The sequence below is a fragment of the Manis javanica genome, chromosome 4 (genome assembly GCF_040802235.1).
Source record: "Manis javanica isolate MJ-LG chromosome 4, MJ_LKY, whole genome shotgun sequence".
In the NCBI taxonomy this organism is placed as follows: Eukaryota; Metazoa; Chordata; class Mammalia; order Pholidota; family Manidae; genus Manis; species Manis javanica.
Window position 1 is genome coordinate 108,392,172 of NC_133159.1, and position 23,297 is coordinate 108,415,468.

Genomic DNA, 23,297 nt, shown 5'->3' on the forward strand with positions numbered 1-23,297 from the left:
ATGGTACAAGCAGAAACGTCCTGTGGCCCATGGGTTCATCCTGTTTGGGTTCTAAGTCCTTTAGGTACTCAATACCTAGTTCATATGTGCATGATATGCGTTTAAATCCATATATTGGATATAAAAAAAAGCATAAGTAAAAAACATTGAAAGTACATACAAAAATTAATAAAGACTATTTCTGGATAGTAAGAATTATTTTTCTTATTTTTATAGTTTTCAATGCTTCCCAAATTTTCTACAAAGAATATTTACTAAAAAATAAAATGTTAAGAATTAATTAAAATTAGTGGGAAAAATTATATGTAAAAATGGGAAAAGCTATTACCTCCAGAAACAGGTTCTTAACAGGGCTTTAAAATTTCACAATTTAAACAAAATGAAAACACAAAACAATGGTTGTTTTGTAATATGAAGAAGCAAAAGCAAAACAACAAAATTACCATGACATTATACCTGAATCCTAAGGTGACAAAAATTTCTAACTCAATCTACTGTTATACTTTGCTAATTTAATTAGCAAATAATTAAAGTTTATAGGCCCTAAAAATTGGAGGATACAGATACAATGTTGTCAACAGGTATCATTCACATTTTCTAATTATTTATAATTGTATCTTCAAGAACTAGATCTACGGGCAATTCTACACAGATTAAATGGAAAAGAAGTGCCCTGACAATTGACACACCAGAATGCATATAATAAAAAGGAGCAAGAATGTGGAGAAACTAGAACCTTTATACAATGCTGATGGAACGGTTAAATGGCACAGCAGCTTTGAAAAACAATTTGGCAGTTGCTCAAAAAAGAAAAACCCACAGAGTTACCATGCGACTCAACAAACAGTTCTACTCCAAGTTATATACCAAAAAGAATAAAATTACATCCATTAAACTAAATGGGTAAGACTAATTTACAAATGGTCATAGCAGTATTCTTTCATTCCCATAATGTGGAAACAACCCAATGTCTAGCAATTAAATGGATAAATAAAATACAAAGGAAGATATTCAGCAGTAGAAAGAAATGAACTACAAATAAAAGCTATAATATTTGTGACCCTTAAAACATTATATTAAGTGAAAGAGGCCAGTCACACAGGAATCACATATTATATGATTTTCTTTATATGAAATGTTTAGAATATGGAAACTTACAGAGACAGCAAGTAGATTACTTGTTACATATATGGAGTGGAGGAGGGAGGAAATGACTGTTAATGACTACAGGTTTATTTTAGGGGGGATGAGGATGTACTGAACTTTGATGGTAGTAATAGTTTCATAATACTAAAAAAAAATTGTACACCTTAAATGGATGAACTGTATGGTATGTGAAATCTATCTTGATAAAACTGTTTTTTTTGTTGTTTTTTTTTACAAAACTTAGAAAGAAAACTCAAACAGAAAGGAATCAAGAAATAGAGAGGAACAGAACCTCCTAAATAACTGGTTATAGCTATGCTCTAAAGCTGGTCCATGGGCCAAATCCAGTCCATTGCCTGTTTTTGTAAATGAAAGTTTACAGGAGCATAGCCATCATTGTTCATACATTTGTCTAGGACTCTTTCTGTGCTGTAACAGCAATGCTGAGTAGTTACAATAGAGACTGTTTTAGAGGTCTGAGCCCCACTAAGCTATTTACTAGCTGGCCTTTTACAAAGAGGGTTTTGCAGACACCTACTCTAGAGGCAAATCCTGCCAGACCAGAATAATAAATTGGTAAAAAATACTATGTAGAAAGGACTGTAACATAAAATTGAAATACAGATCTCAGAATCTAGTCTCTTATTGTTTCTTAAAATCTTATTCTGCCTGGATGAACTATCCCAAATTCTGTAAGAAGTTGGAAGATGAGGAGCTTCAAACTAATGGTGTTCATGACTAGAAAAGTAGAAGAGGAGGTAGCTCAGTAAGGCTAAGCAAACTTGGCTCATTAAAAGTCCCAACATGGAAAAGGCCTTTATGGTACATACTTCACATTGGTGTTGGTACAGATGATGTACTCAATTTCATCTGAGTAAGGGTTCTGGAAAGTAAAGGAGCTGGTTCTCATCCAGAGCCATTCTCTGTTCTTAGACCGGAATCGGAACATGACAGACAGCACCTGGCCTTTTAATTTCACCACCTGAAAAAGTTTACATGCTATCAGTGAAACCCACAAAAAGGTTTTAAAAAAAGAAATTTTTTTAGTTTCCCATTTCTACAACCCTAAGATTCTTGTGTCACTGTCTCTGAAGTACCAGTCTCTTTCGATGTTACTAACAACAACATGAGTAAAAATTAAGTGACTTTGCAACAAGGAGGCATATTTATCATGTTTCTTCCCAGAGTCCCAAGCTATCAAAACACTCTAGCAGTTAACAGGAGTAACAACTATTTCCTGAAGAGAAAAGACCATATCTACAAGTCTACCCTAAAAATCTGTAAGTTTGAAGACACTGAATGTAGATTACACATTGCTCCTCAACCCTAGCTGTTTCCCCCAAACCTGAGAATTTCTATTTTCACAGCATCCATGGACGTTTTTATAAATAAAACTAAGTTGTCTTTATTCTTGTTTTGCTTTTGTTTTTAAAAATAAAGTAATTTTTAATTATTTTAGTTTCTAGTTTGATGGAATAGAAAATAATCTTTTGACTCTCCCTCCTAACAATAACAACATTAACAGCTTAACACTTATTTTGTAATTATTACATGTCAAGCACTAGGCTATGTGTTTTTTTCTAAAGAACATTTATTTAACATGATAAGGAAATGAGATAGGAATATTTGCATTTGCACAATAGTAAGTAGCTTTTAGTACTTAGAGGTACTGTGTAGTATATACACAATGAACATAATTACATTTGTATACAATTAAATACTGGAATAGAAAACCTGCTTATTGTTGTACATATCTATTCCAATGAAGTATAAATCCAGTACTTCAAAATACCAACATTTCAAATACTTTTTTAGGATAAAATGGTAACATTTGTAAAGCTGGTAAGAGTGTGGAAATTACTGCCGACATCACAGTCTGCCAGAGAAATAATTCTAACAGAAAATGGGGCATACTTTACTTAGTAATAATAAAACAGCACATTTTAAATGTATATACATATAACTTTTACAAATCAAGTGTGAAACACTGCAGTAACCAAAATGGGAAAAAAGAAAAAAAAGGAATGCAAGCTTCAGTGGAAACAGCAACTAAATGCAAGTACTGAAAAGCAAAAAGAAATATAAATCCAGCTATATTTAAATATCAAAATCTGGAAATCAACTAAGGCAATGGCTATAAACCACATTAATAAAGCACCTTTACACACTCTAAAATCAAAGCAGCAACTTGTGTCAGAAATAGTAACTTTGAGATTACAGAGCATCTGTAATGAGTCATTAAAGGTATTTTAGAATAAACATTTTCCAGAATGATGAAGTGATACTGTGGCCAAGAGCATCAGAATTATGAATTTCATGGATTTAAAATATACTGTACAGTATATTCTCACACTGCTTAAGGTCCATGTCCTTAGCTTTGAATGGTTTCAACAGAAGTCAGAATACTTTTTCTAAACTATCCATATATGAAAAGTGATCCTTCTGTGAACTGTAGCCAAGTGGATAGAACTGGTGATGTTGATGATTCAGAAGATTTTTCACTGCCATTGTTCGCTTACCTCCAGAAGTTGGGTTAAGTGCTTTAAATAAATTATTTAATCTTTCCACCAGCCTTCTGAATTTTAGTACTATTATTATACCCATTGTATTAGTAAGGACATTACTGAGGCTTAACAAGGAAAATTCCCTAGTCTAATATAAAGTAAGAACTGCTACCTGATGCCAAATCTGTCCTGATACTAAACTCACCAGATATTTTCAAGATCTAGAGCCTGAAAATTATAATTAAGAGTCAGCTTACAATTAAGAGTCTGTTCTCACTTATCTATAAAAGAACTATTTAATGAAATTTTCTACTATTATCCACAGTGCATTGAAGCCTAAAATACTTTAAACACTTTTAAGACAGCCCTTTTTGATACACTGAATTGGATACAAGACCGAAAGTAGCCAAAGCCAAACAAAAATACCTTGGACAGTATGCATAGTTACAAAATGTTGGTGGTTCTCTGTTCCTTAAAAGTATATAACAACTACTAAAGAACATAAAATAATAGTGCCTGCCACAGCACTCAATCAGTGGTCAATAAATATTTGTGGGATGAATGTGATAACAGTTTTTAGCTAATATTATTCAGACCAAAGCCAGGAAAAAAAGTTACCTGTTGGAAGCTGTCTCTTAGAAGCTGCTGGTCTTCAGGATGACAGAATTCTACAATATTTTTTCCTAAGAGTTCCTAAAAGGGAAAAAGAAACGATGGACATTTTTATGATCATCTACCTTTTCCAGCCCATCAGCCAGGGAACTTGGATTTTATTTCTCCTGTCTTTATCCTATGTTTACAGATAAGTTGTGGAAGGGCAAAAAAAAGAGACAGAAACAAAGGAAGATGGAATCCACTGAGCGACTGGCCTCTAGAACATTTTTCATTTTCAGAACTGTATATTTGTTTTAACTGCATTTTTTTTTACAGATTTTAGGTATAATTTATATACATAATTCACTCATTGTAAGTGTACAATTTGATGATCTGCTGTAAATGCAGGTGTGCAATCATTACCACAATCCAGTTTTAGTGCATGACCATGCCTCCCAAAAGTTCACTTGTGCCCATGTATCGTCAATCCCTTCTCCCAAACCCCTAGCCAACCACTCATCTACTTTTTACTTCTTTAGTTCTGCCTTTTCTAGACATTTCATATAAATGGTCTTTTGGGTTTGGCTTTTTCCAGTTAACATATTTTTAAACTTCATATGTACTGTATGTTATCAACAGTATATTCCTTTTTATTGCTCAGCAGTATTCTAACATACATAAACCAGTTTGTGTATTCATTCACTAATTCATGGACATTTAGACTGTTTCCACTTTTTGGTTACTATGATATTACGGCTATGAACCCTTGTATGTAAATCTTTGTATGTATACATTTTCATTTCTCTTGAGTAAATACCTAGGAGTGGAATTGCTAGGTTGTAAGATAAGTGTATGTTTATGTATGCTTATGTTTTCTAAGTGTGTGTTTAACTTTTTTGGGAACTGCCAAAATGTTTTATCAAGTGGCTATCCATTTTACATGTTTGCCAACAATGTATGCAGGTTATAGTTTCTCCACATTCCTGCCAACACTTTTTGATTACAGCCATTCTAGTGGGCATATAGAGGTATCTCACTATGGTTTAATTTGCACTTTCCTAATGACCAATGATGATAAGCATCCTTTTATGTAACATTCATACTTCTTCTTTGGTGAAATGTTTAATCATATGTTGTGCCTTTTTTTACTAGCTGTTCGTCTTAATGCATTGTAAGCGCTTTTTATGTAGTCTGTGTTACAATTCCTTTTTCAGATACATGATTTGCAAATATTTTTTCACAGTTTGTGACTGGTCTTTTCACTTTTTTAATGATTTCCTTTTAAGAAGGCAAATTTTAATTATGATGCAAACAAATTTATCAGTTTTTTCTTTTGTGAATCATGCTTCTAGTGTCATGTAAAAAATTTTTGCCTACTAGGAATTTACCCTAAGAATGCAGCAACCCAGTTTGAAAAAGACAGATGCACCCCTATGTTTATCGCAGCACTATTTACAATAGCCAAGAAATGGAAGCAACCTAAGTGTCCATCAGTAGATGAATGGATAAAGAAGATGTGGTACATATACACAATGGAATGTTATTCAGCCATAAGAAGAAAACAAATCCTACCATTTACAACAACATGGATGGAGCTAGAGGGTATTATGCTCAGTGAAATAAGCCAGGCAGAGAAAGACAAGTACCAAATGATTTCACTCATATGTGGAGTATAAGAACAAAGAAAAACCAAAGGAACAAAACAGCAGCAGAATCACAGAACCCACGAATGGACTGACAGTTGCCAAAGGTAAAGGGAGGATGGGTGGGAAGGGATGGATAAGGGCAGGGAAAAAGAAAGGGGGCATTACAATTAGCATGTATAATTTGGGGGCAGTACAAGGCAGGCTCTACAACACAGAGAAGACAAGTAGTGATTTTACAGCATCTTACTACGCTGATGGACAGTGACTGTGAAGGGGTATGTGGGGGGGACATGGTGAAGGGGGGAGCCTAGTAAACATAATGTTCTTCATGTAATTGTAGATTAATGATACCAAAAAAAAAATTTTTTTTTGCCTAACACAAGATCACTAATATTTTCTCTTATTTTCTTCTAGAAGTTCATAACTTTAGCTCTTACACATTTATATCTCTGAGTTGATTTTCATGTATGAAGTGAGTTAAAAGTCCAACTTCTTTTATTTACTTTTCTTGCATATGGATATCCAATTGTTCCATAATCATTTGGGGAAAGAGTTCTTTTCCCCATTGAATTGTCTTGGCATCTTTGCTGAAAATCAGATTGGCCATCAATGTGAGAATAAACTGTATCTGGTCTATTGATCTGTATATCTGTTCTTACACCAATACCACACTGTCTTGTTAACAGCTTTAGAATAGGTGTTAAATTAGGTACTACAAATCTTTGAACTTTGTTCTTTTTCAAGACCTTTTTTCACCGACCTCTCTCACAAAGCCATAGCCAGAAGTCCCTCCTGGCCACTACAGTTTGAATATAATGACTTTATATATTGGCTTATTTCTCAACTCTAATAGTTGCCTGGTCTGCTGAATGAGAAATCTAAATAAAAATCATAACTGTTGCTAAATATTCATAATTTTGTGGGTTACTATGCATCTAGGGGATTACACAAGTAATATCTCTATTAGTATGTAACAAAAAATAAATACATGTTTGTGCCTACTGCTCCCACCTGGTTTCAGAAGACACATTTTTCTAGTTCTAGATGATACCCTTGGTAGGAAACTGACAGTAAATCTAGCTACTGATAGATTAGGATCATCTCTTTTTCTGAGCAGGAACTGGTAAATTTTGGCCATCTCTGGATACAGGATTGAATAATCTCAACATAGCCAAGAGAAAACAGGCCTAAGTATCAATGGTGTAATAGCTCAAGCTCCTCACCTGTGGTTGGTAGCCAACAGTAGCGACACAGCGGTGATCCACAAAAGTGAAGATTCCCTCAATGTTGTGTCGAGATATGAACTCTGTTGGTTGACAAACATTACTCATGTCTGTACAGTTGGGAGAACTAGTTACCTGAAAGTAAAGAGATAAAAATGAGTTCCCATCTTCTTAAGGTCACTTACACAGAGGAGGCTCCCAGTTTTAGAAATTTCTACACTTTCACATCCCATCCAGAAAAGGAAAAATGACAATCAGAGAGGCATAAGACCTAGCTCCATTCCCATGCATGTACTCTTCACCAACTTTGTAAAGAAAGATAAAAATTCATTTAACCTAAAACCCATCTACTTTCATTTAGCTGGGCTGTGTTCATTATTCAGATTGAAAAATTACCATCTTAAGTAACCAAGAAACTTATCTAATTTTATGAGAAGAATCAAAATAATTCCACTTCTCCTTTGTGAGTCATATAATGATAAAAATGAAAAGATCTCTCTTCTCTTGTATAGGAGCAAAAGAAATTAGTTGGTAATAGAAAATACAGCACTGTAAATCTAAAAATATGAAAAATAAGGGAGAAAGATCCCCCTTCAGCTCTTATCTTCTTTAGCTTCTGCTAAATCCAAGAAAAGCAATACTAACTATGAATGCCATATCCCTCCAAATATTTGAGGTTTTATAGACTTCTTCATTTGTATTCAGAGAGTAAAAGAAAATTAACATGAACAGGTCCTGAAGGGATTTCTCACTGAAAAGGGATGATACAGATGTAGAAAATTCATACTTGCCTGCAATCTGCCAATGGCCACTAGGCAGAACTTGCTCCCCTGGCTAGCCTCTGGGTCTTCATCTGGGAGGGAGACACCTTCAAGAAGGTGAAGTAAAGGTTTAACAGAGCTCTCAAACTCAACTTCTGAAGTCAGATAGGTAAAGATTTAAAATACAAGTAGGTATGAAGAGGCTAAGTATGAAACATCAGAGAATGATGAATGATAATAAAGATAAATAACTATATAGAATTACCATATATGCCAAGTTACTGGTTTAAGTATTTTTACACATATTAACTCACATATTTTTACCCATATTAATTTAATAATTACAACTAAAAACTGCAGAGTACAGGCCCCACCCAAAGTATTCTAAAAATTATGGGGCCAAAACAAACACCATTCATTCTGTGACCATATCATAGACAGGGGACAGACGTTTTGCCCAACCCGCAACTTTTAAAGTAAGCAAACAACCAAAAATGAAATTAAACCAAACATCAGTGGTCATGTCCTTTGAAAAAAGAAAAGCCAATGTATCAATGGTTTATGTGGAAAGGACAAAAGGATGCATTTTTCCCTCTATTATTTGCATAGTTATCTTCTTTTTATCAAGAAAAACAGTATTTCTTTGAGAGCTATAAAGAAGTATGAAATACGATGCACGCTGCAAATGTATAATTTACGTAGTTTATAAACTAAAAAATTCAAATGTCATTACTACTTTAAATTACTTAATTACCTTTAACTACCATTTACTGGGTGCCTATCATATGCTAGGCACTGGGTTGGGAGCTTTTCTTATATTAAATCTAATAGTCACAGTAACTCTACATGGGATATATTTTCTCCAAATTATAGATGAGAAAACTGAGGTTTTTATAATAAAGGTCAAGCAATTTACTCTAAGTTATACCACTTGTAAATAACAACACCAAAATCAAGCCCAGGTTTTCCCAAATCCAAAGTTTAATATCTTACCAAAACACATCACCTTGCCTTTCTTTTCTTTTAGTTTCTGTCTCCCTACAGCCCCTACTTCTCAGTCATACTCATCCAGCACGGAAGTAATAAAGTTGCTATGACTTGGAAATTCTTGACAAGCCAGCTTAAAAAGCTGATCCCTGCACCCCAATCACCTTTCTCACCTTCCTTGTTTGATTTCAAGCTCTAGTAAAGCTAATCTGCTTATGTTCTGATTTAACACCTTTAAAGAGAATGTCCCCTTTGTACATTACTACAATCAAGCCATGTCCCCCCTCTCCCTCGGTCTTGCTCCTACTTTTACAAAGCTTTCCCAAATTAACTGTATGCCAACTGTTTTTTTGCACACAAATACTTAGAACATTGGTATACATTACAAATCTGCACATTTAAAAACTATATTCTGTGACACAGCCAACACTGAGTCATTTTCAAGTCTGAGTAATCCATCTCCCCAACTAAATATAAGCTCCGTATGGGAAGAGGAGTCTGCTTTTTCTTTCCTATTTTTACAGTTTATAACAAAGTCTATTCCATATACCAGATACGTGGTAAATGTTAGCTAACTTTCTTGGATTCTGTGAGGAACCTGCTGCACCAAGGGGACAATCACTATCCAACTTTCCTACCTGCTGGAGGCCAGGCCTTGATATAGCCGGTGCAGTGGACCACCACAAAGTGAGGTTCCCCATCCTTCACAGAGCCAAGTCCATTCCTAGAAGAATTATAGGTGTGAGGAGAAAACCCTACCCATAATACTTAAAGGCAATGCTGGCTTAGTATCTTTAACTTCAGGCTCAGATACTTAGAAAACAGGTCACTCTTGGACCTTTCCCACCCAAAAATGACGACCATTTTTTTGACCCTAGCAAAAATAAAGCAACTGAAAAGTACTGCAGTAGGAAGAAAAAAGGTAAAGTGGTAGGGCAACTTCCTTAAACAGAGTGATCAAGTTCAGGAAAATACTGCCAGAAAAAAAGTAACTGGGAAGTGAGGGATGAAGGTAAGGACCAAGAAAGGAAATACTACAGTAAGATAGTTGAAAAGTGATGATCTCTACAAGACATCCCTTTGATTTTTCACTGCTTAGGATCTCACCTGCATCTGTTTCTCACAAAGCTCAGTCTATTCACAGAGACTGGGTCCACAGAACTATTGCCACACCTGTTTCAATGAACAGAGAAATTAAAAACAATTAAGCTACACCATCAAAGAATTTTCCAGCCATTAACTGCCAGGTAAGAGGCTCTGAATAAAACTAGAGACAGAAAATAGGTAACAATGCTCCTAACAAGGATGACAAGTCAGATTTGGTTATTTCTAAAACTTGTAACTGCCCTAGAACTTGAGGTCAAAATGTTCTTTAAATGTATGCTCTTCAAATGCACAGATTCTCTATATTAGGGATCAGTATACTTTTTCTGTAAAGGACCAGACAGCAAATATTTTCAACTTTTTGGGCCATACAATCTACTGCAACCAGTCAACTCTGCCTTTATAACATGAAAAAGCCATCAACAATATGTAAACAAATAGGTATGGCTATGTTCTAATAAAGCTTCATTTACAAATAAAGAGTTGTGGTTTGCTGATCCAAGCTCTATGTGGCAACTGAATCTACCTGCTGCATTTCCTTATTTGTATCTTGCTTCTGCCTATCTCTCTGCATAGGCCACACCATATACTGGGACCCTCTCTCCAATGTTCTCTTTCCTTCCTTATTTAAAATAGTAATAGGTAATTACATAGAATCATATGTGTCATGCACTATTCTAAGCATCTTTACATATATTTATTCTTCTAGTCCTCCTAACAACTTTATGATGATATTAAAATAAATCTTGATATTAGATGATGAAAACAAAACATAAAGTAGTCACTTCATCTGCTCAAGGTTTCAGAATATAAGGAGCAAATCCAGGAGTCTGAATTCAGAAGCTACTCTAAGCCACTAAGCCAAATAATATTCGATTTTGTAACTCTCTCAAGAAATATTTCTTAATATCCTACTCATCACTTCTAGTAAGCAACTTCTCAGTACAATGTAGACAATTTCCATTATACTACCTGAATTTATTTTATGACTAAGAGATATCTTTTAAACATCTGTGTAGGAAGTACCACCATCCTTTCGTAAAATGTATAGTATATAACTTATAAACACTGAATACCAACCAAAAAACAGTCTCAAATTTCTACCAAAAAAAAGAAAAATGAAGAAATGCTCTGAATACATGGAGGCTGTCTCCAAATGTACTGGGAAACAAATACAGGTTTTGGAGTATGATTACTATGGATTAAAACAAAGTCCTGTATCAGGCACTATCCATGTAATCCTGGGAAATTAATTTTCTTTGAGTCTCTTTTTCTTTTATCAGCAAACTACTAACCATGAATTCTACCCTACAGGGCAGCTGTGGGAAATGAGCAGACAAACATAGAGTACCTACTGTAATGTCTGGCACAGGAGTTCAGTAAATGTTAGTTCTCTTATCCAACACTTCATTCTGTTATGATCCATATGGGTTCTTGAGAGTTAAATTTAATCCAACTGGATCTTGGATTTAAAAGTTTAACTCATCTGACCAGAAATCAAACCGTCAGCATCTAACTCTTCCTATGTCAGATCACAATCCTCAGCCTGTCACTCACCTCATACGGCAAATGAATGATCTCCTTGAGCCCATACACATCCTCATGGAAGACTGCTGACCTTCCTTTTTCACTGTTCCAGTTTTCAGATCAAGGATACGTCCTAAAGAAAGATGTAAAGAGCAATCTGGAGTGTATTCTTGTGTGCGGGGAAGAGGAGGAGAGGTACTGGAGGCAGAGATAGGTAAACATCTTATTCACGCCCTCCAATCTCTGCTTGTAACAGAATAGGCCAAGTAGGGCATGGATTTTTTTCCAAACCTAAAATACCTCAAATTCTCATCAATGAATCTTACTTTTACAAAGACAGCACTGGAAAAAATAACATTGTACAAGGGACAGTAGGAGTAGAGAGTAGTGGTGGCATTTAAAAGGCAAGATTTTATTCTTGGGTCTAATTATTTTATATTTTATTGTATTTCTAAATATATTTTATTTATTCTTGGGTTATTTTAATGTATTTCTACATATTTTATATATAATTATTTTGTATGTACACATGCACACGTACACACACACACACACACACTCTGAGTGAATGTCATTGGTTTAAACAAATTAACTTTATATGCTATAGAAACACATATCTGTAACAAGCCAAAATCGTTCCCCCTTTATAGAAACCAACGGCAACTTTAGGGAAAAGAAGAAACAGAAAAAATGAAATTCATAAAAACATTAACAGGGAAAAACTAAATACCAACATTAATGATCATAATAGACCTTCTTGCATTTTACTATAATTGCCATTTTGATCTGCTTCTATTTTTAAATTTTTCCCGGAGTTCTTAGGAGCAGATGAGACTTGTTTCCTTTAGCCAAGCTGGCAAAATGAGTGAATAGCATTAAAATAGGGGTTAAAAGAAAAGTAAAACAAGACAGAAAAATAGTACAGCTACAAATAACAACAAAAATAAAAACTTACATACTGACTGATAATCACTCCCCTCTAAAATAAACATCTATTCTCATAGAACCTAATGTAAAGCCAAAGCTAAGCACAGTGGGTAGAAAAATATGCCAGGTAAATTACCTGTTCAAATGAGACAGAAACTTGGATAATTTTTTTTGAATGGGGAAAAAAAACACTTTTTGTTGGTTTAGCTGTTGCTGTTTTATTTATACTAATATTAAGGTTAAAGTAAACTTTTATATGAGCATTGTGAGTAATGAAACATTTTTAAGGATGAGCTATGAAGTATATTATCTGCATGTATATTAAAAAACTTGTATTTTAGAAGCTTTGACAGATTCAGTGAACAACTTTAAGAGCTAAAACACCTCTTGTGTCCCAGAAAAAAAAAAGAAGAAAGGACTTTCCATTCATTTTCCATTTACATAACTCATACCTGTCAGGGCATTTTCTGAAGTGGAAAGCTGCTCACGAAGTTTGTCCACATCATCTGGGTGTACCTGATCATAGAGTGTACTACCAAACCATTCAGACTGTGGCTGGTTCAAAACAGGCGTCACTGAGTCAGAGACATAAACCACCCGGCCTGTCTCACATGAGACAATAAACAGAAAGCCATCTGCTGCCTCCAAGATCAAATGTTTCAGTTCCTGCCCAAGGAAGAGAAATAAGAGGTAATGAACTCTGAAAAAACCAAGTATTATTATTCATGGAAAGAACTAAGATACTTCAGGCCATATGTATCTTTCCATAACCAAAGTGCTGGCTCCTGTCTGATCCACAGCCACAGCTTTGCACCCTATATGTAATTACCATTACTGACAAGATAGGTTTTTCCGATAGATATTTCCTTAATGTCTCTATGTCCCTATCCTCTCCTCTTCTTCTCAGGACTCAAGATGAGGAATAAAAAGGCTTTACAGATACTCCCATTTTCTCTTTCCCCTCGTATCTATAAAATGATCAAGTTTGCCCAACTTATCTCTTTTTTAAAGTACCAAGCTTATACTAAGAGTGTTATGTTCACTGGCTTGATTCTCTTACCTTTCATTTACTTCTCAATTCCACTGCAGTCTCTACTCTAAACCACTGCACTCATGCTTTTTTTCAAGAGGTCATCCAACGTCCTCCTAACTGCCAATTCAGGTCTCCTTTCTTGGGTCTCTATCATTTCACTCAGTCTCTCTGCTGAATCTGACAATGCTATTCCTTCTATCCTTTAAATTTTATTTTTCTCTAGCTTCTATGACACCACCCTCCAACTTTTGCTTCCTTTCTGAATGTCCCTTCTCTACCTCAAGCTCCCTTTCCTTTGTTCAAGTCTGTATAGTCATTTCTAAGGTTCTATCTTAAGTTCTTTTCTCTATTTATACCATACTTTCTCCCTGAGAAATCATATCTACTCCTACCCAAGTCTGTATCTCCAGACTTGCCTAATTTTTTTCTTGAGCTTTAAGCAAACCCGAATCCCAAAATCTGTTACACATTTCCAAATAGATATTCTATCAGCAACTTAATTTCAACATCTCAAAATCTGTCATTATTTCCCCCTCCAAAAAACAATTCTCTGTGCTCCCCTGGCATTTCCTTTCTCAATTAACAGTATCCCCTTCCTTTCAGGCTACAAACCTCAAATAAACCTACTCTCTCTCACACTCCAGTGGTTACTAAGTTTTATCAGTTCTATTTTCCAGTACTGTGTAACTGCCCTGGTCATCTTATGCCAAGACTAATGAAATGGTCTCCCTGCTTTCACACTCTCTCCAATCCATCCTTAAAATGCTACCAATTCTACTAATACATTTTTGATAGCTCCTCACTGCCTAAAAATTAAAATCTAAATTCTTTAACTTAACACCAAATAGTCCATCATCAGATCCCAGCCTATGTTCCTATTATCATCTCCTAAGGCAAGCTAAGCCAGTTGATTTTCCTTGAATAATGCAATTATTCTCACTAGACTTTTACTCGAGTTATTTTCAATATTTACAACAGTATTCCCCTATTCTTCATCTTCCATGTTTGCATTCCTATAGAACTTAACTACTGCACCTCTATGCTGGAACTGATTCTGTGTTTATATTATCATTTATTTTTTTACAACTGTTTCTACCAGTGACCAACTCTTACCATTCTTTATGTTTCTCACAAAGCACCTGGTTAGCCCATAAAAGGTGCATAACTGGGGATTCCTGCATCAATACCTGTTATACATACTGTTAGAACAAACTGATTCACCATTTCAATGTACATACATATGAATAATTTGTGCTATTTGAAAAATTCTTCTTAATGCTTTCTTGCAAGCCATATTATTTCCTTCTAATCCTTTGAATAAAAGGGTGGCATTACAAGTGAACTTTTTTCTTCCTTATACTTACTGGATTTTCCAAATTTTTCTGCAATAACCATGTGTTATTTTTAATAATCAAAACAGAACATACCTTCCTTACTTAGAAATCTTTGCTGACCATCCTCACTCAGGCCTGGTCGTTCTATTCACTTTAGCCATCCTTCAGTAGCTGTTTATCTAGCTCCATATAAATTGTTTTAAACACATTGTTTTTAAATGGCATTTCTTCTCTGTATGCACTTTCCTGTATTTTCAACTTACATGTGTATCCTGCCACTCACATATTCACATTCAGACTGAGTTCCTGAAAGGCTATAAATGTTTTGCCTTCTCTGTTTTCTCACAGTGTATGCAGTGCAGAAGAGCCCATCTAAGCAACAATGATGCCTATTATTGACTCCTTTTATGAACAAAGCTGGAAGTAGCTTCAGGAATAAGAAATAGATTTCTTCTATCTTCTATCACCCTAAAGCCAAGGAAGAGGACTGGTTCCATGATAGTCATCTCTTCTCCCTGTGATTCCACTGTTCTTCTTACACCCCAAAGGCTGTATTCATGTATGAAGTTCTAAAATACCTATAAGCTTGCTAAATAGTTTTTACAAAGTCTTCTCTACTTCTCACTCTTCGAATGCTAATAAATGTCACTGTTGGCAATAAAAACTCACTTTTCTATGGTTTGAATTTTTCTCAAGAGTCAAATTCTTGTCCTTTAGACAACCTATATACTCAGCTCTGCACTGACTCCTAAGATAATGCACTATTCAGGATTATAGTCATCTACCCAAAAAGATAAAAAATTTCAACATATTTTGAACTCAGCTGTGTCCCAGAGACCTGATCAGTGAGGAAAGATGGCTTATAGTTGCCATCAGCAGTTGTGTTGCCAGTTCCTCGCAAGGACTTCATGTGAGAGACTGCCATGCGTAAAATGGTTAGCTTGTCTGGTTTCCGAGCCAGGGCACTGCAGGTGGGTACCATGTCTGATAGTTCTGTGATGTAGGCTGTCATCTTGTTCCGTCGGCGCCGTTCAATTTCACTATGATTTTCCCTGAAGAGAGAGAGAAAGAGGAGAAGCCCCATCCAGGTGGTCACATCTGGCCATTTGGGAGCAGGGAGAGTGATATGGACACCAAGTGAGCTACTGAAGAAATGTGGTATTTAGATTTAGCAGTACTTAAGTCTCAGAAGTTAGAGTAAGATTTGCCAACCTTCTCATGCACAGCAAGCATGGAATAAAAGTTAACAAGGCAGACAGAGAATAAGCACATACCAACAATTGTATCTCCTGGAAACTTTACTCTCTATGCAAATTATTGCTCCCTCAGAACAAAAAAAATGTTTTAAGAAACAATAGTCTTTTAAAATGTTGATTTTATTAAGTTCCTGAGAGACAAATAACCTCAATCTGGATGACTTCATGTTTACTAACTCAACTTTTTGAAGGCTGAAGACATAAAATGACCAATTTTTTTCCAACGCAAGTATGTTGCTCAATAGCTGATAGAAGAATTGACAGTATAGACTCCCGGGGTTTATAAAATGTTTACTCTAAACTTCTCTCTTATTCTCAACCCTAGAAAGCAGAATTGGAAGATTTTGAAGTTTTATTTGTCCCAGTCGTGCATGAAGTCCTATATTTTCTATCTGGGTGCGGTGTCAGTACACTGAGCTCAAGAGATGTAAGATACCATCACCTCTAGAGGTCTCCTTATGGGTTCTTAGTTTGGGACAAAGTGAATTGGCAAGCAGGAATAGAATGGGAGCAGGATGCTTAAAGAACTGAAAACAGACAATGTAGATCTCAACAGGTAAGTAGATCACATCTCCAATACTGACTTCCTTAAAATCAAGATAGAATGTTACTGTTATTAAAATGAATAATCCAGTAGTTTCCAAATTGGATTTTTGAAAAGTCCAACAGTTCCTCAGTGTTTTCCACGGGGATTCTTCAAGGAGAGAACAAACAACATGCTACATTTCATTTCTGCTTCTACCTAAGTAGCTTTGCTTTACATTTTTTATTTACTTCTATTAACACTTAAGGATTCTATTTGAATAAAAGTTCTTTGACAAAGCAAAAGAGAAAACAACTAATGTACCATAAATCTCTTTTTTATGAGAAGAGCAAACTAAGGTCAATCAGTTAATGATGTGACTTTCCAAGGGCTGCCCTCATTCCCAATGAATGTAATGCTCTTCCCACCATACCATGCCAGGTCAGTTTTCTAAAGAGTGAAAGAATTAGTAAGGGTGTTAAAATGGAAGCAAAAGGAGCTTGTGACCCAGCTGAAAGAGGAGGAAAAGAAGTGAAATTGGTGTTGACATCAATGATTTATCTTCTACTGAGTTGTCCCAAATCACAGAGACCAGAAAACAGAAAAATATGGGCACATTCTTTCACAGTATTTCTACATTGACAATAGTCTCCAAAGAGAACTCAGAGTCTCCTTTCCAATCGGCAAAAAACTCTCATCACATAGGTCTATATTTAGTTACTTTGCCTGAGAAACATACAATTCTACTCTCAAACTTAAAGCACCCATCTTCCTAGTAACTGACAGGTTTCTGATTGAAGTCCAGAAGGTTGATCTTTTAAACAGCCACATACATCAAAGCTGCTAAAACTTTTCTGGGAAGCCACAAAAGATTCAATCACTGAAGCAATACCAGTATACCTGTGACACAGTAGTCTAGGCTGTGAATCTGGAAAGGGTAAGTTTTCTAGAAAGGTGTGGAGTAAAATACTGAAGCCTCAGCTCAGGAACTAATTGCAAACAGACATATTTATTAGTTTTCTGATAAAGGAGTATATTCCTGCTAGAGTACCAACCATTTGTTTCTAAAGTTTTTTATTCTATGAAACTTAGTACTGAAATAAAAAGGAAAAGAAAAAACTATAAAACTAATAGCAGTATCTTAAATTCCTAAGGTCCCTCAACTCACTCACTTTCTGATGGGGGAAGCCAGAGATTCTGTTACAAATAAACTTCTAAAAAACCTTGTCCTCTTTTGCCAAGGATAAGGAAAAACACAAAGAGAAAGGGGAAAAAAGAGCAGAGTAAGAAAAAGGATAGAAAAAGCAGCACCATCTGCTTCATCATGCTAAAAGACTCTGTTCTCCTACCTGGCAAGTCTCTCTTTATCCGCAGAGCTCTGCTCATCATCCGACCTAAAAACAGAATTAATGAACTAAGCTAAAATTAAAATAAAAAGAAAGAAGGAAGGAGGGAGGAGGGAGAGAGAAAGAAGAGGAGAGGGCAGGAAGGGAAAGAAGAAAGGAAAGAAGGGAAAGGAAAAGGATATAGAACAAAATAGATGCAGAGAAAAGGAGGGGAAATGGAAATATGGACAGGAACCTTGCCTGTAACTCTACAAAGCCAACTGTTAGGATAAAGAAAAAGTAACTTATAGGACAAAGGTCAACATAAAAGCAAGGCCAGTATTCATTACAAATTAACATAATCTGAACACAGATAGCATTTTGCCAATCAATCATTTTAGAGACCAAGGATATACAGTTCGAACAAAAACCAAACAAGAGAATACCATTTTTACACACGGCTCCCAATATGGAAACAACATGATAACGACATATACTATTCTATAATTAAAAAAATCAAAAAGCAAATCACTATAAGAGTATCAAACAACTGATGACAAAATCTCTCTATAACACATAGGTATGCACACATGCACTCACAGACAAAATAACCAACCAGATTTCACTGAAGAAATTATATAAATAAAAAAACAAGAGCCAGGTTCGCAGCATACCCCCTATCACTGATTTGATCCCAAAGTAGTAAATTTCTATTCAATCACTTTATCATTTTTCTTCAATAAAGCCACAACACTGCTGGATCCCCAGTACCAATTTCTCCTCCCCTGAAGTGGACTACACAGGATTACCGTTAAGTTTCTCTGAAAAACCAAAATACTGTAAAGGTTGGTATCTACTGAAGAAACACAAATGTGTTGGTAGGTCAGTGTATCAGTATTAATTCCATTTCAAATATACATACAAATAGTGGAAGAAGCCCCAAGTAAAATGTCTAAATATAACATAGTAACATGTTGAAAGACTATTAAAAATTACAGATACAATGACTTTATCAATATATGGGAAAATTTATATTTAAAAAAAAGGAAAAAAGAGAGACTCAAAAATAACATAGTAATAATGAGAACCATGAGAAAATTTATGTATATGGACAGGAAAGCAAGAGTAGGGAAAAGAAAGATAACTAAGTGATATTAAGTAACTTGAAGTTTCATGTCCATCAGGTTATTATTATAGTTTCTTAACAAACTACAAATCACTTTTTCAAAAAGTTGAAAAAATTAATACATATCTAGCTTTTTTCTAATGAATTCCCAAAGAGAATGTGAGGTGAACTAGCTTTAACAAATCTTATCTTAATGGAACGAATTCTGGTGTTTGGAAGAAAGTTATCTTAAATTCCCATTACTACAACTCTTACTTTAGATACATAATCCCTTATCTACTCCAATGTTTCTGAATGAGATAAATGAATGCATAAATATTCACATTAAGCAAAACAAATGAAGACTAAAATAGTTAGGTCATATTTCCACAGCTTTTTGGAATTTCAGTCAATGGCTTGACTATTTCCCAAATATCTATGATTAACTTCTCATTTTAGAGGTCATTCACATCCTAAAGTGTTTACAAATATCTATTTTGATAAACAAATTCTTCAAAACCCTCTTCAATTCACTCCTTTGCTATTTCCATTGCCATCACTCTAGTCCAGGCCCTTATGATTTTATAGCTCTTATCAATAGCCTCCTATCTACTTCCCTGTCTATATTGCTTCTCTTTCATCAATCATATATAACTGCTACTAGAGAAAAAATAATCTCATATGCATTTTATATATTACCCTCTCATTCAAAGCCTATGATGGCATCATTCTGCTTCAGAGTAATTTTAAACTATTCTGATTGACATTTCTTAGTTCTCTACATCAGTGGTTTGCAAAGTAAGTTCCCAAGACCAACAGCATCATCAATGAATAAATAATAAGTGCTCAGTTAAGCACTGGGTTGTATTCATGTTTCTGAGGTAGCTATAAACCCAATATTTAAAAAACAAATAATTAATGCTTAATAATATATAGAATGAACTTTCTAAAAATAAAACTAATATTTGAGTTGAGGATTTAATAGAAAGCAAACTTTTTCATAATCTTGACAGATAATTTAAACAAATTTAATCAAAACTCATCTCCACAAAAGTTGTTTCTGTTGTCATTTTTAAAAGAATAAAACCATTTATCTGTACAGATTTTATAGACCAAATTAATAAATGCAACCAAGAAATCCTTATTGCTTGTGTTCTTGTGGATACCCAGCAAGCATACTCTATAGCTACCTACCACACACATAAAAAATACCATGTACAAGATACCATTAGTTTGAAGCCACAGTTTGAAGTCAAGTTACCAGAACATAAGTAATAATTATCATGCCAAGTTTCAACAGCTTTCAGAATAAGAAAGAGACTGGACAGAGGAATCAATTCTGAGATAAAATTAAAACTCAGTATGCTTGAACTGTCTGGTCCCACAACATAGACCAAGATGCTCTTACCTGGCAAACCGCTCCTTATCATTAGACATCTGGTCATCATCACACCTGAAGGAGATAAAAAGGATTAGTCCTAAGCATTTCACTTGTTATATACATCACACTCTGATGTGTGTGTTTTAAAAGTTTTCAGAACTTTAAAAAGAGGGAAAAATATTCAACAGAAAAAAAGCCAATGGAAAAACATCACAAAGCAAGGGAGACAACAGCATCCCACAGAACTTAAAACCCATGCCAATTATTTATCAGGTTTCTGATGTCTCCTTTACTTTTATCAGACACTCCAAAAAAAAGATGATAATCTCGTGGAGGCACAGCTGACTGTCCTGGTCAGTACCACTCTTGAGGTTAGGAATAGTTCTGTTGTTGGTTTTGGTTTTAATTACAGAAAACCACATTAACATAAAATTCACTAACTTAACCATTTTTAAATGTACAGTTCAGCAGAGCTAACTATTCATATTGCTGTGCAACAGATCTTTATAATTTTCTCATCATGCAAAACTGAAACACTGAATACCTTCTTCCCATTCCATATCCTCGAATTCTACCCCCGAGGCTCCTGGCAACCATCATTCTACTCTCTGTCTCTCCAATTTTGACTATTTTAGATACATCATACAAGTAGAATCACACAGTGTTTGTCTTCTTGTGACCAGCTAATCTCCTTAGTATAACAGCCTCAAGGTTTATCCACATTGTAGCATGTGACTAGATTTCCTTCTTTATTAAAGCTGAATAATACTCCACTGAAATATATACTACATTTTCTTTAGGTAATCACTGTCAATGAATATTTGGGTTGCTTCCATCTCTTGGTTATTATGAAAAATGGGGCAATAAGCATGAGCATGCAAATATGTCTCCAAGATCCTACTTTCAATTTTTTGGATATATAACCAGAAGTGGTATTGCTGGAACACATGGCAATTGTTTTTAATTTTTGGAGGAACCTTCATACTGTTTTCCATATAGACTATACCATTTCACATTCCCACCAACAATGCCTATTAATTCCAGCTCTCCCCCTCCTGGTTGTTATTTTCTATTTTTTTTTATGGTGGTCATCCTAATAGGAATGAGATGCTATATTTCAGCACCTTATAATAGTTTCAATTATAGTATAACTACTTATAATAGTTTCAACTACAGCACCTCACTATAGTTTCAATGTGTTTTTCTATAATAATTACTGATGCTAAACACCTCTTCATATTCTTTTTGTTCATTTGCATATCTTCTTTGAAGAATGTCTGATCAAGTCCTTTGCCCATCTTTTTTTTTTATTTCGGTATCATTAATCTACAATTACAGAAAGAACATTATGTTTACTAGGTTTCCCCCTTCACCAAGTCCCCCGCACATACCCCTTCACAGTCACTGTCCATCTGCATAGTAAGATGCTGTAAAATCACTACTTGTCTTCTCTGTGTTGTGCAGCCCTCCCCATGCCCCCCATGCGCTATACGTGCTAATCGTAATGCCCTCTTTCTTTTTCCCTGCCCTTATCCCTCCCTTCTCACACATTGTCCCCAGTCCCTTTCCCTTTGGTAACTATTAGTCCATTCTTGGGTTCTGTGATTCTGTTGCTGTTTTGTTCCTTCAGTTTTCCTTTGTTCTTATGCTCCACATATGAGTGAAATCATTTGGTACTTGTCCTTCTCCGCTTGGCTTATTTCACTGAGCATAATACCCTCTAGCTCCATCCATGTTGTTGCAAATGGTAGGATCTGTTTTTTTCTTATTGCTGCATAATATTCCATTGTGTATATGTACCACATCTTCTTTATCCATTCATCTACTGATGGACATTTAGGTTGCTTCCATATCTTGGCTATTGTAAACAGAGCAGCGATAAACATAGGGGTGCATCTGTCTTTTTCAAACTGGAGTGCTGCATTCTTAGGGTAAATTCCTAGAAGTGGAATTCCTGGGTCAAATGGTATTTCTATTTTGAGCATTCTGAGGAACCTCCATACTGCTTTCCACAATGGTTGAACTAGTTTACATTCCCACCAGCAGTGTAGGAGGGTTCCCCTTTCTCCACAACCTCGCCAACATTTGTTGTTCTTTGTCTTTTCGATGATGGTGATCCTTACTGGTGTGAGGTGATATCTCATTGTGATTTTAATTTGCATTTCTCTGATGATTAGCGATATGGAGCATCTTTTCATGTGCCTGTTGGCCATCTGGATTTCTTCTTTAGAGACCTGTCTATTCTGCTCCTCTGCCCATTTTTTAATTGGATTATTTATTTTTTGTTTTTGAGGTGTGTGAGCTCTTTATATATTTTGGATGTCAATCCTTTATCGGATCTGTCATTTATGAATATATTATCCCATACTGTAGGATACCTTTTTCTTCTATTGATGGTGTCCTTTGCTGTACAGAAGCTTTTTAGCTTGATATAGTCCCACTTGTTCATTTTTGCCTTTGTTTCCCTTGCCTGGGGAGAACTGTTCATGAAGAAGTCACTCATGTTTATGTCCATGAGATTTTTTCCTATGTTTTTTTCTAAGAGTTTTATGGTTTCATGACTTACATTCAGGTCTTTGATCCATTTGGAGTTTACATTTGTGTATGGGGTTAGACAGTGATCCAGTTTCATTCTCTTACATGTAGCTCTCCAGTTTTGCCAGCACCATGTGTTGAAGAGACTGTCATTTCCCCATTGTATGTCCATGGCTCCTTTATCAAATATTAATTGGCCATATATGTGTGGGTTAATGTCTGGAGTCTCTATTCTGTTCCACTGGTCTGTGGCTTTGTTCTTGTCTTTGCCCATCTTTTAATTGGGTTTTTTGGTATGGAGCTGTAGTTCTTCATACATTATAGATATTAACCCTTATCAGACATATGAACTGCAAATATTTTCTCCCACTCCATGGGTTACCTTT

At 35.2% G+C, this 23,297-nt stretch overlaps 1 protein-coding gene across 4 annotated transcripts in view; it reads right to left on the reverse strand.

Moving 5' to 3' along the window:
- Positions 1 to 23,297, reverse strand: part of ARNT (aryl hydrocarbon receptor nuclear translocator) — a 114,966-nt gene that overhangs the window by 6,386 nt on the left and 85,283 nt on the right. For 2 of the 4 annotated variants that reach the window (XM_037003213.2, XM_037003214.2), the window contains exons 4-14: positions 20,404 to 20,448; positions 17,915 to 17,959; positions 15,625 to 15,838; positions 12,872 to 13,085; positions 11,523 to 11,625; positions 9,969 to 10,034; positions 9,500 to 9,585; positions 7,905 to 7,981; positions 7,114 to 7,248; positions 4,269 to 4,343; positions 1,977 to 2,128 (exon numbers count right to left, since the gene is read on the reverse strand). In XM_037003213.2, coding sequence (XP_036859108.1) covers positions 1,977 to 2,128; positions 4,269 to 4,343; positions 7,114 to 7,248; positions 7,905 to 7,981; positions 9,500 to 9,585; positions 9,969 to 10,034; positions 11,523 to 11,625; positions 12,872 to 13,085; positions 15,625 to 15,838; positions 17,915 to 17,959; positions 20,404 to 20,448 — 1,212 coding nt within the window. The remainder of the gene's footprint in view (positions 1 to 1,976; positions 2,129 to 4,268; positions 4,344 to 7,113; positions 7,249 to 7,904; positions 7,982 to 9,499; positions 9,586 to 9,968; positions 10,035 to 11,522; positions 11,626 to 12,871; positions 13,086 to 15,624; positions 15,839 to 17,914; positions 17,960 to 20,403; positions 20,449 to 23,297) is intronic. The other 2 variants (XM_037003215.2, XM_037003216.2) reach the window with 1 other exon arrangement.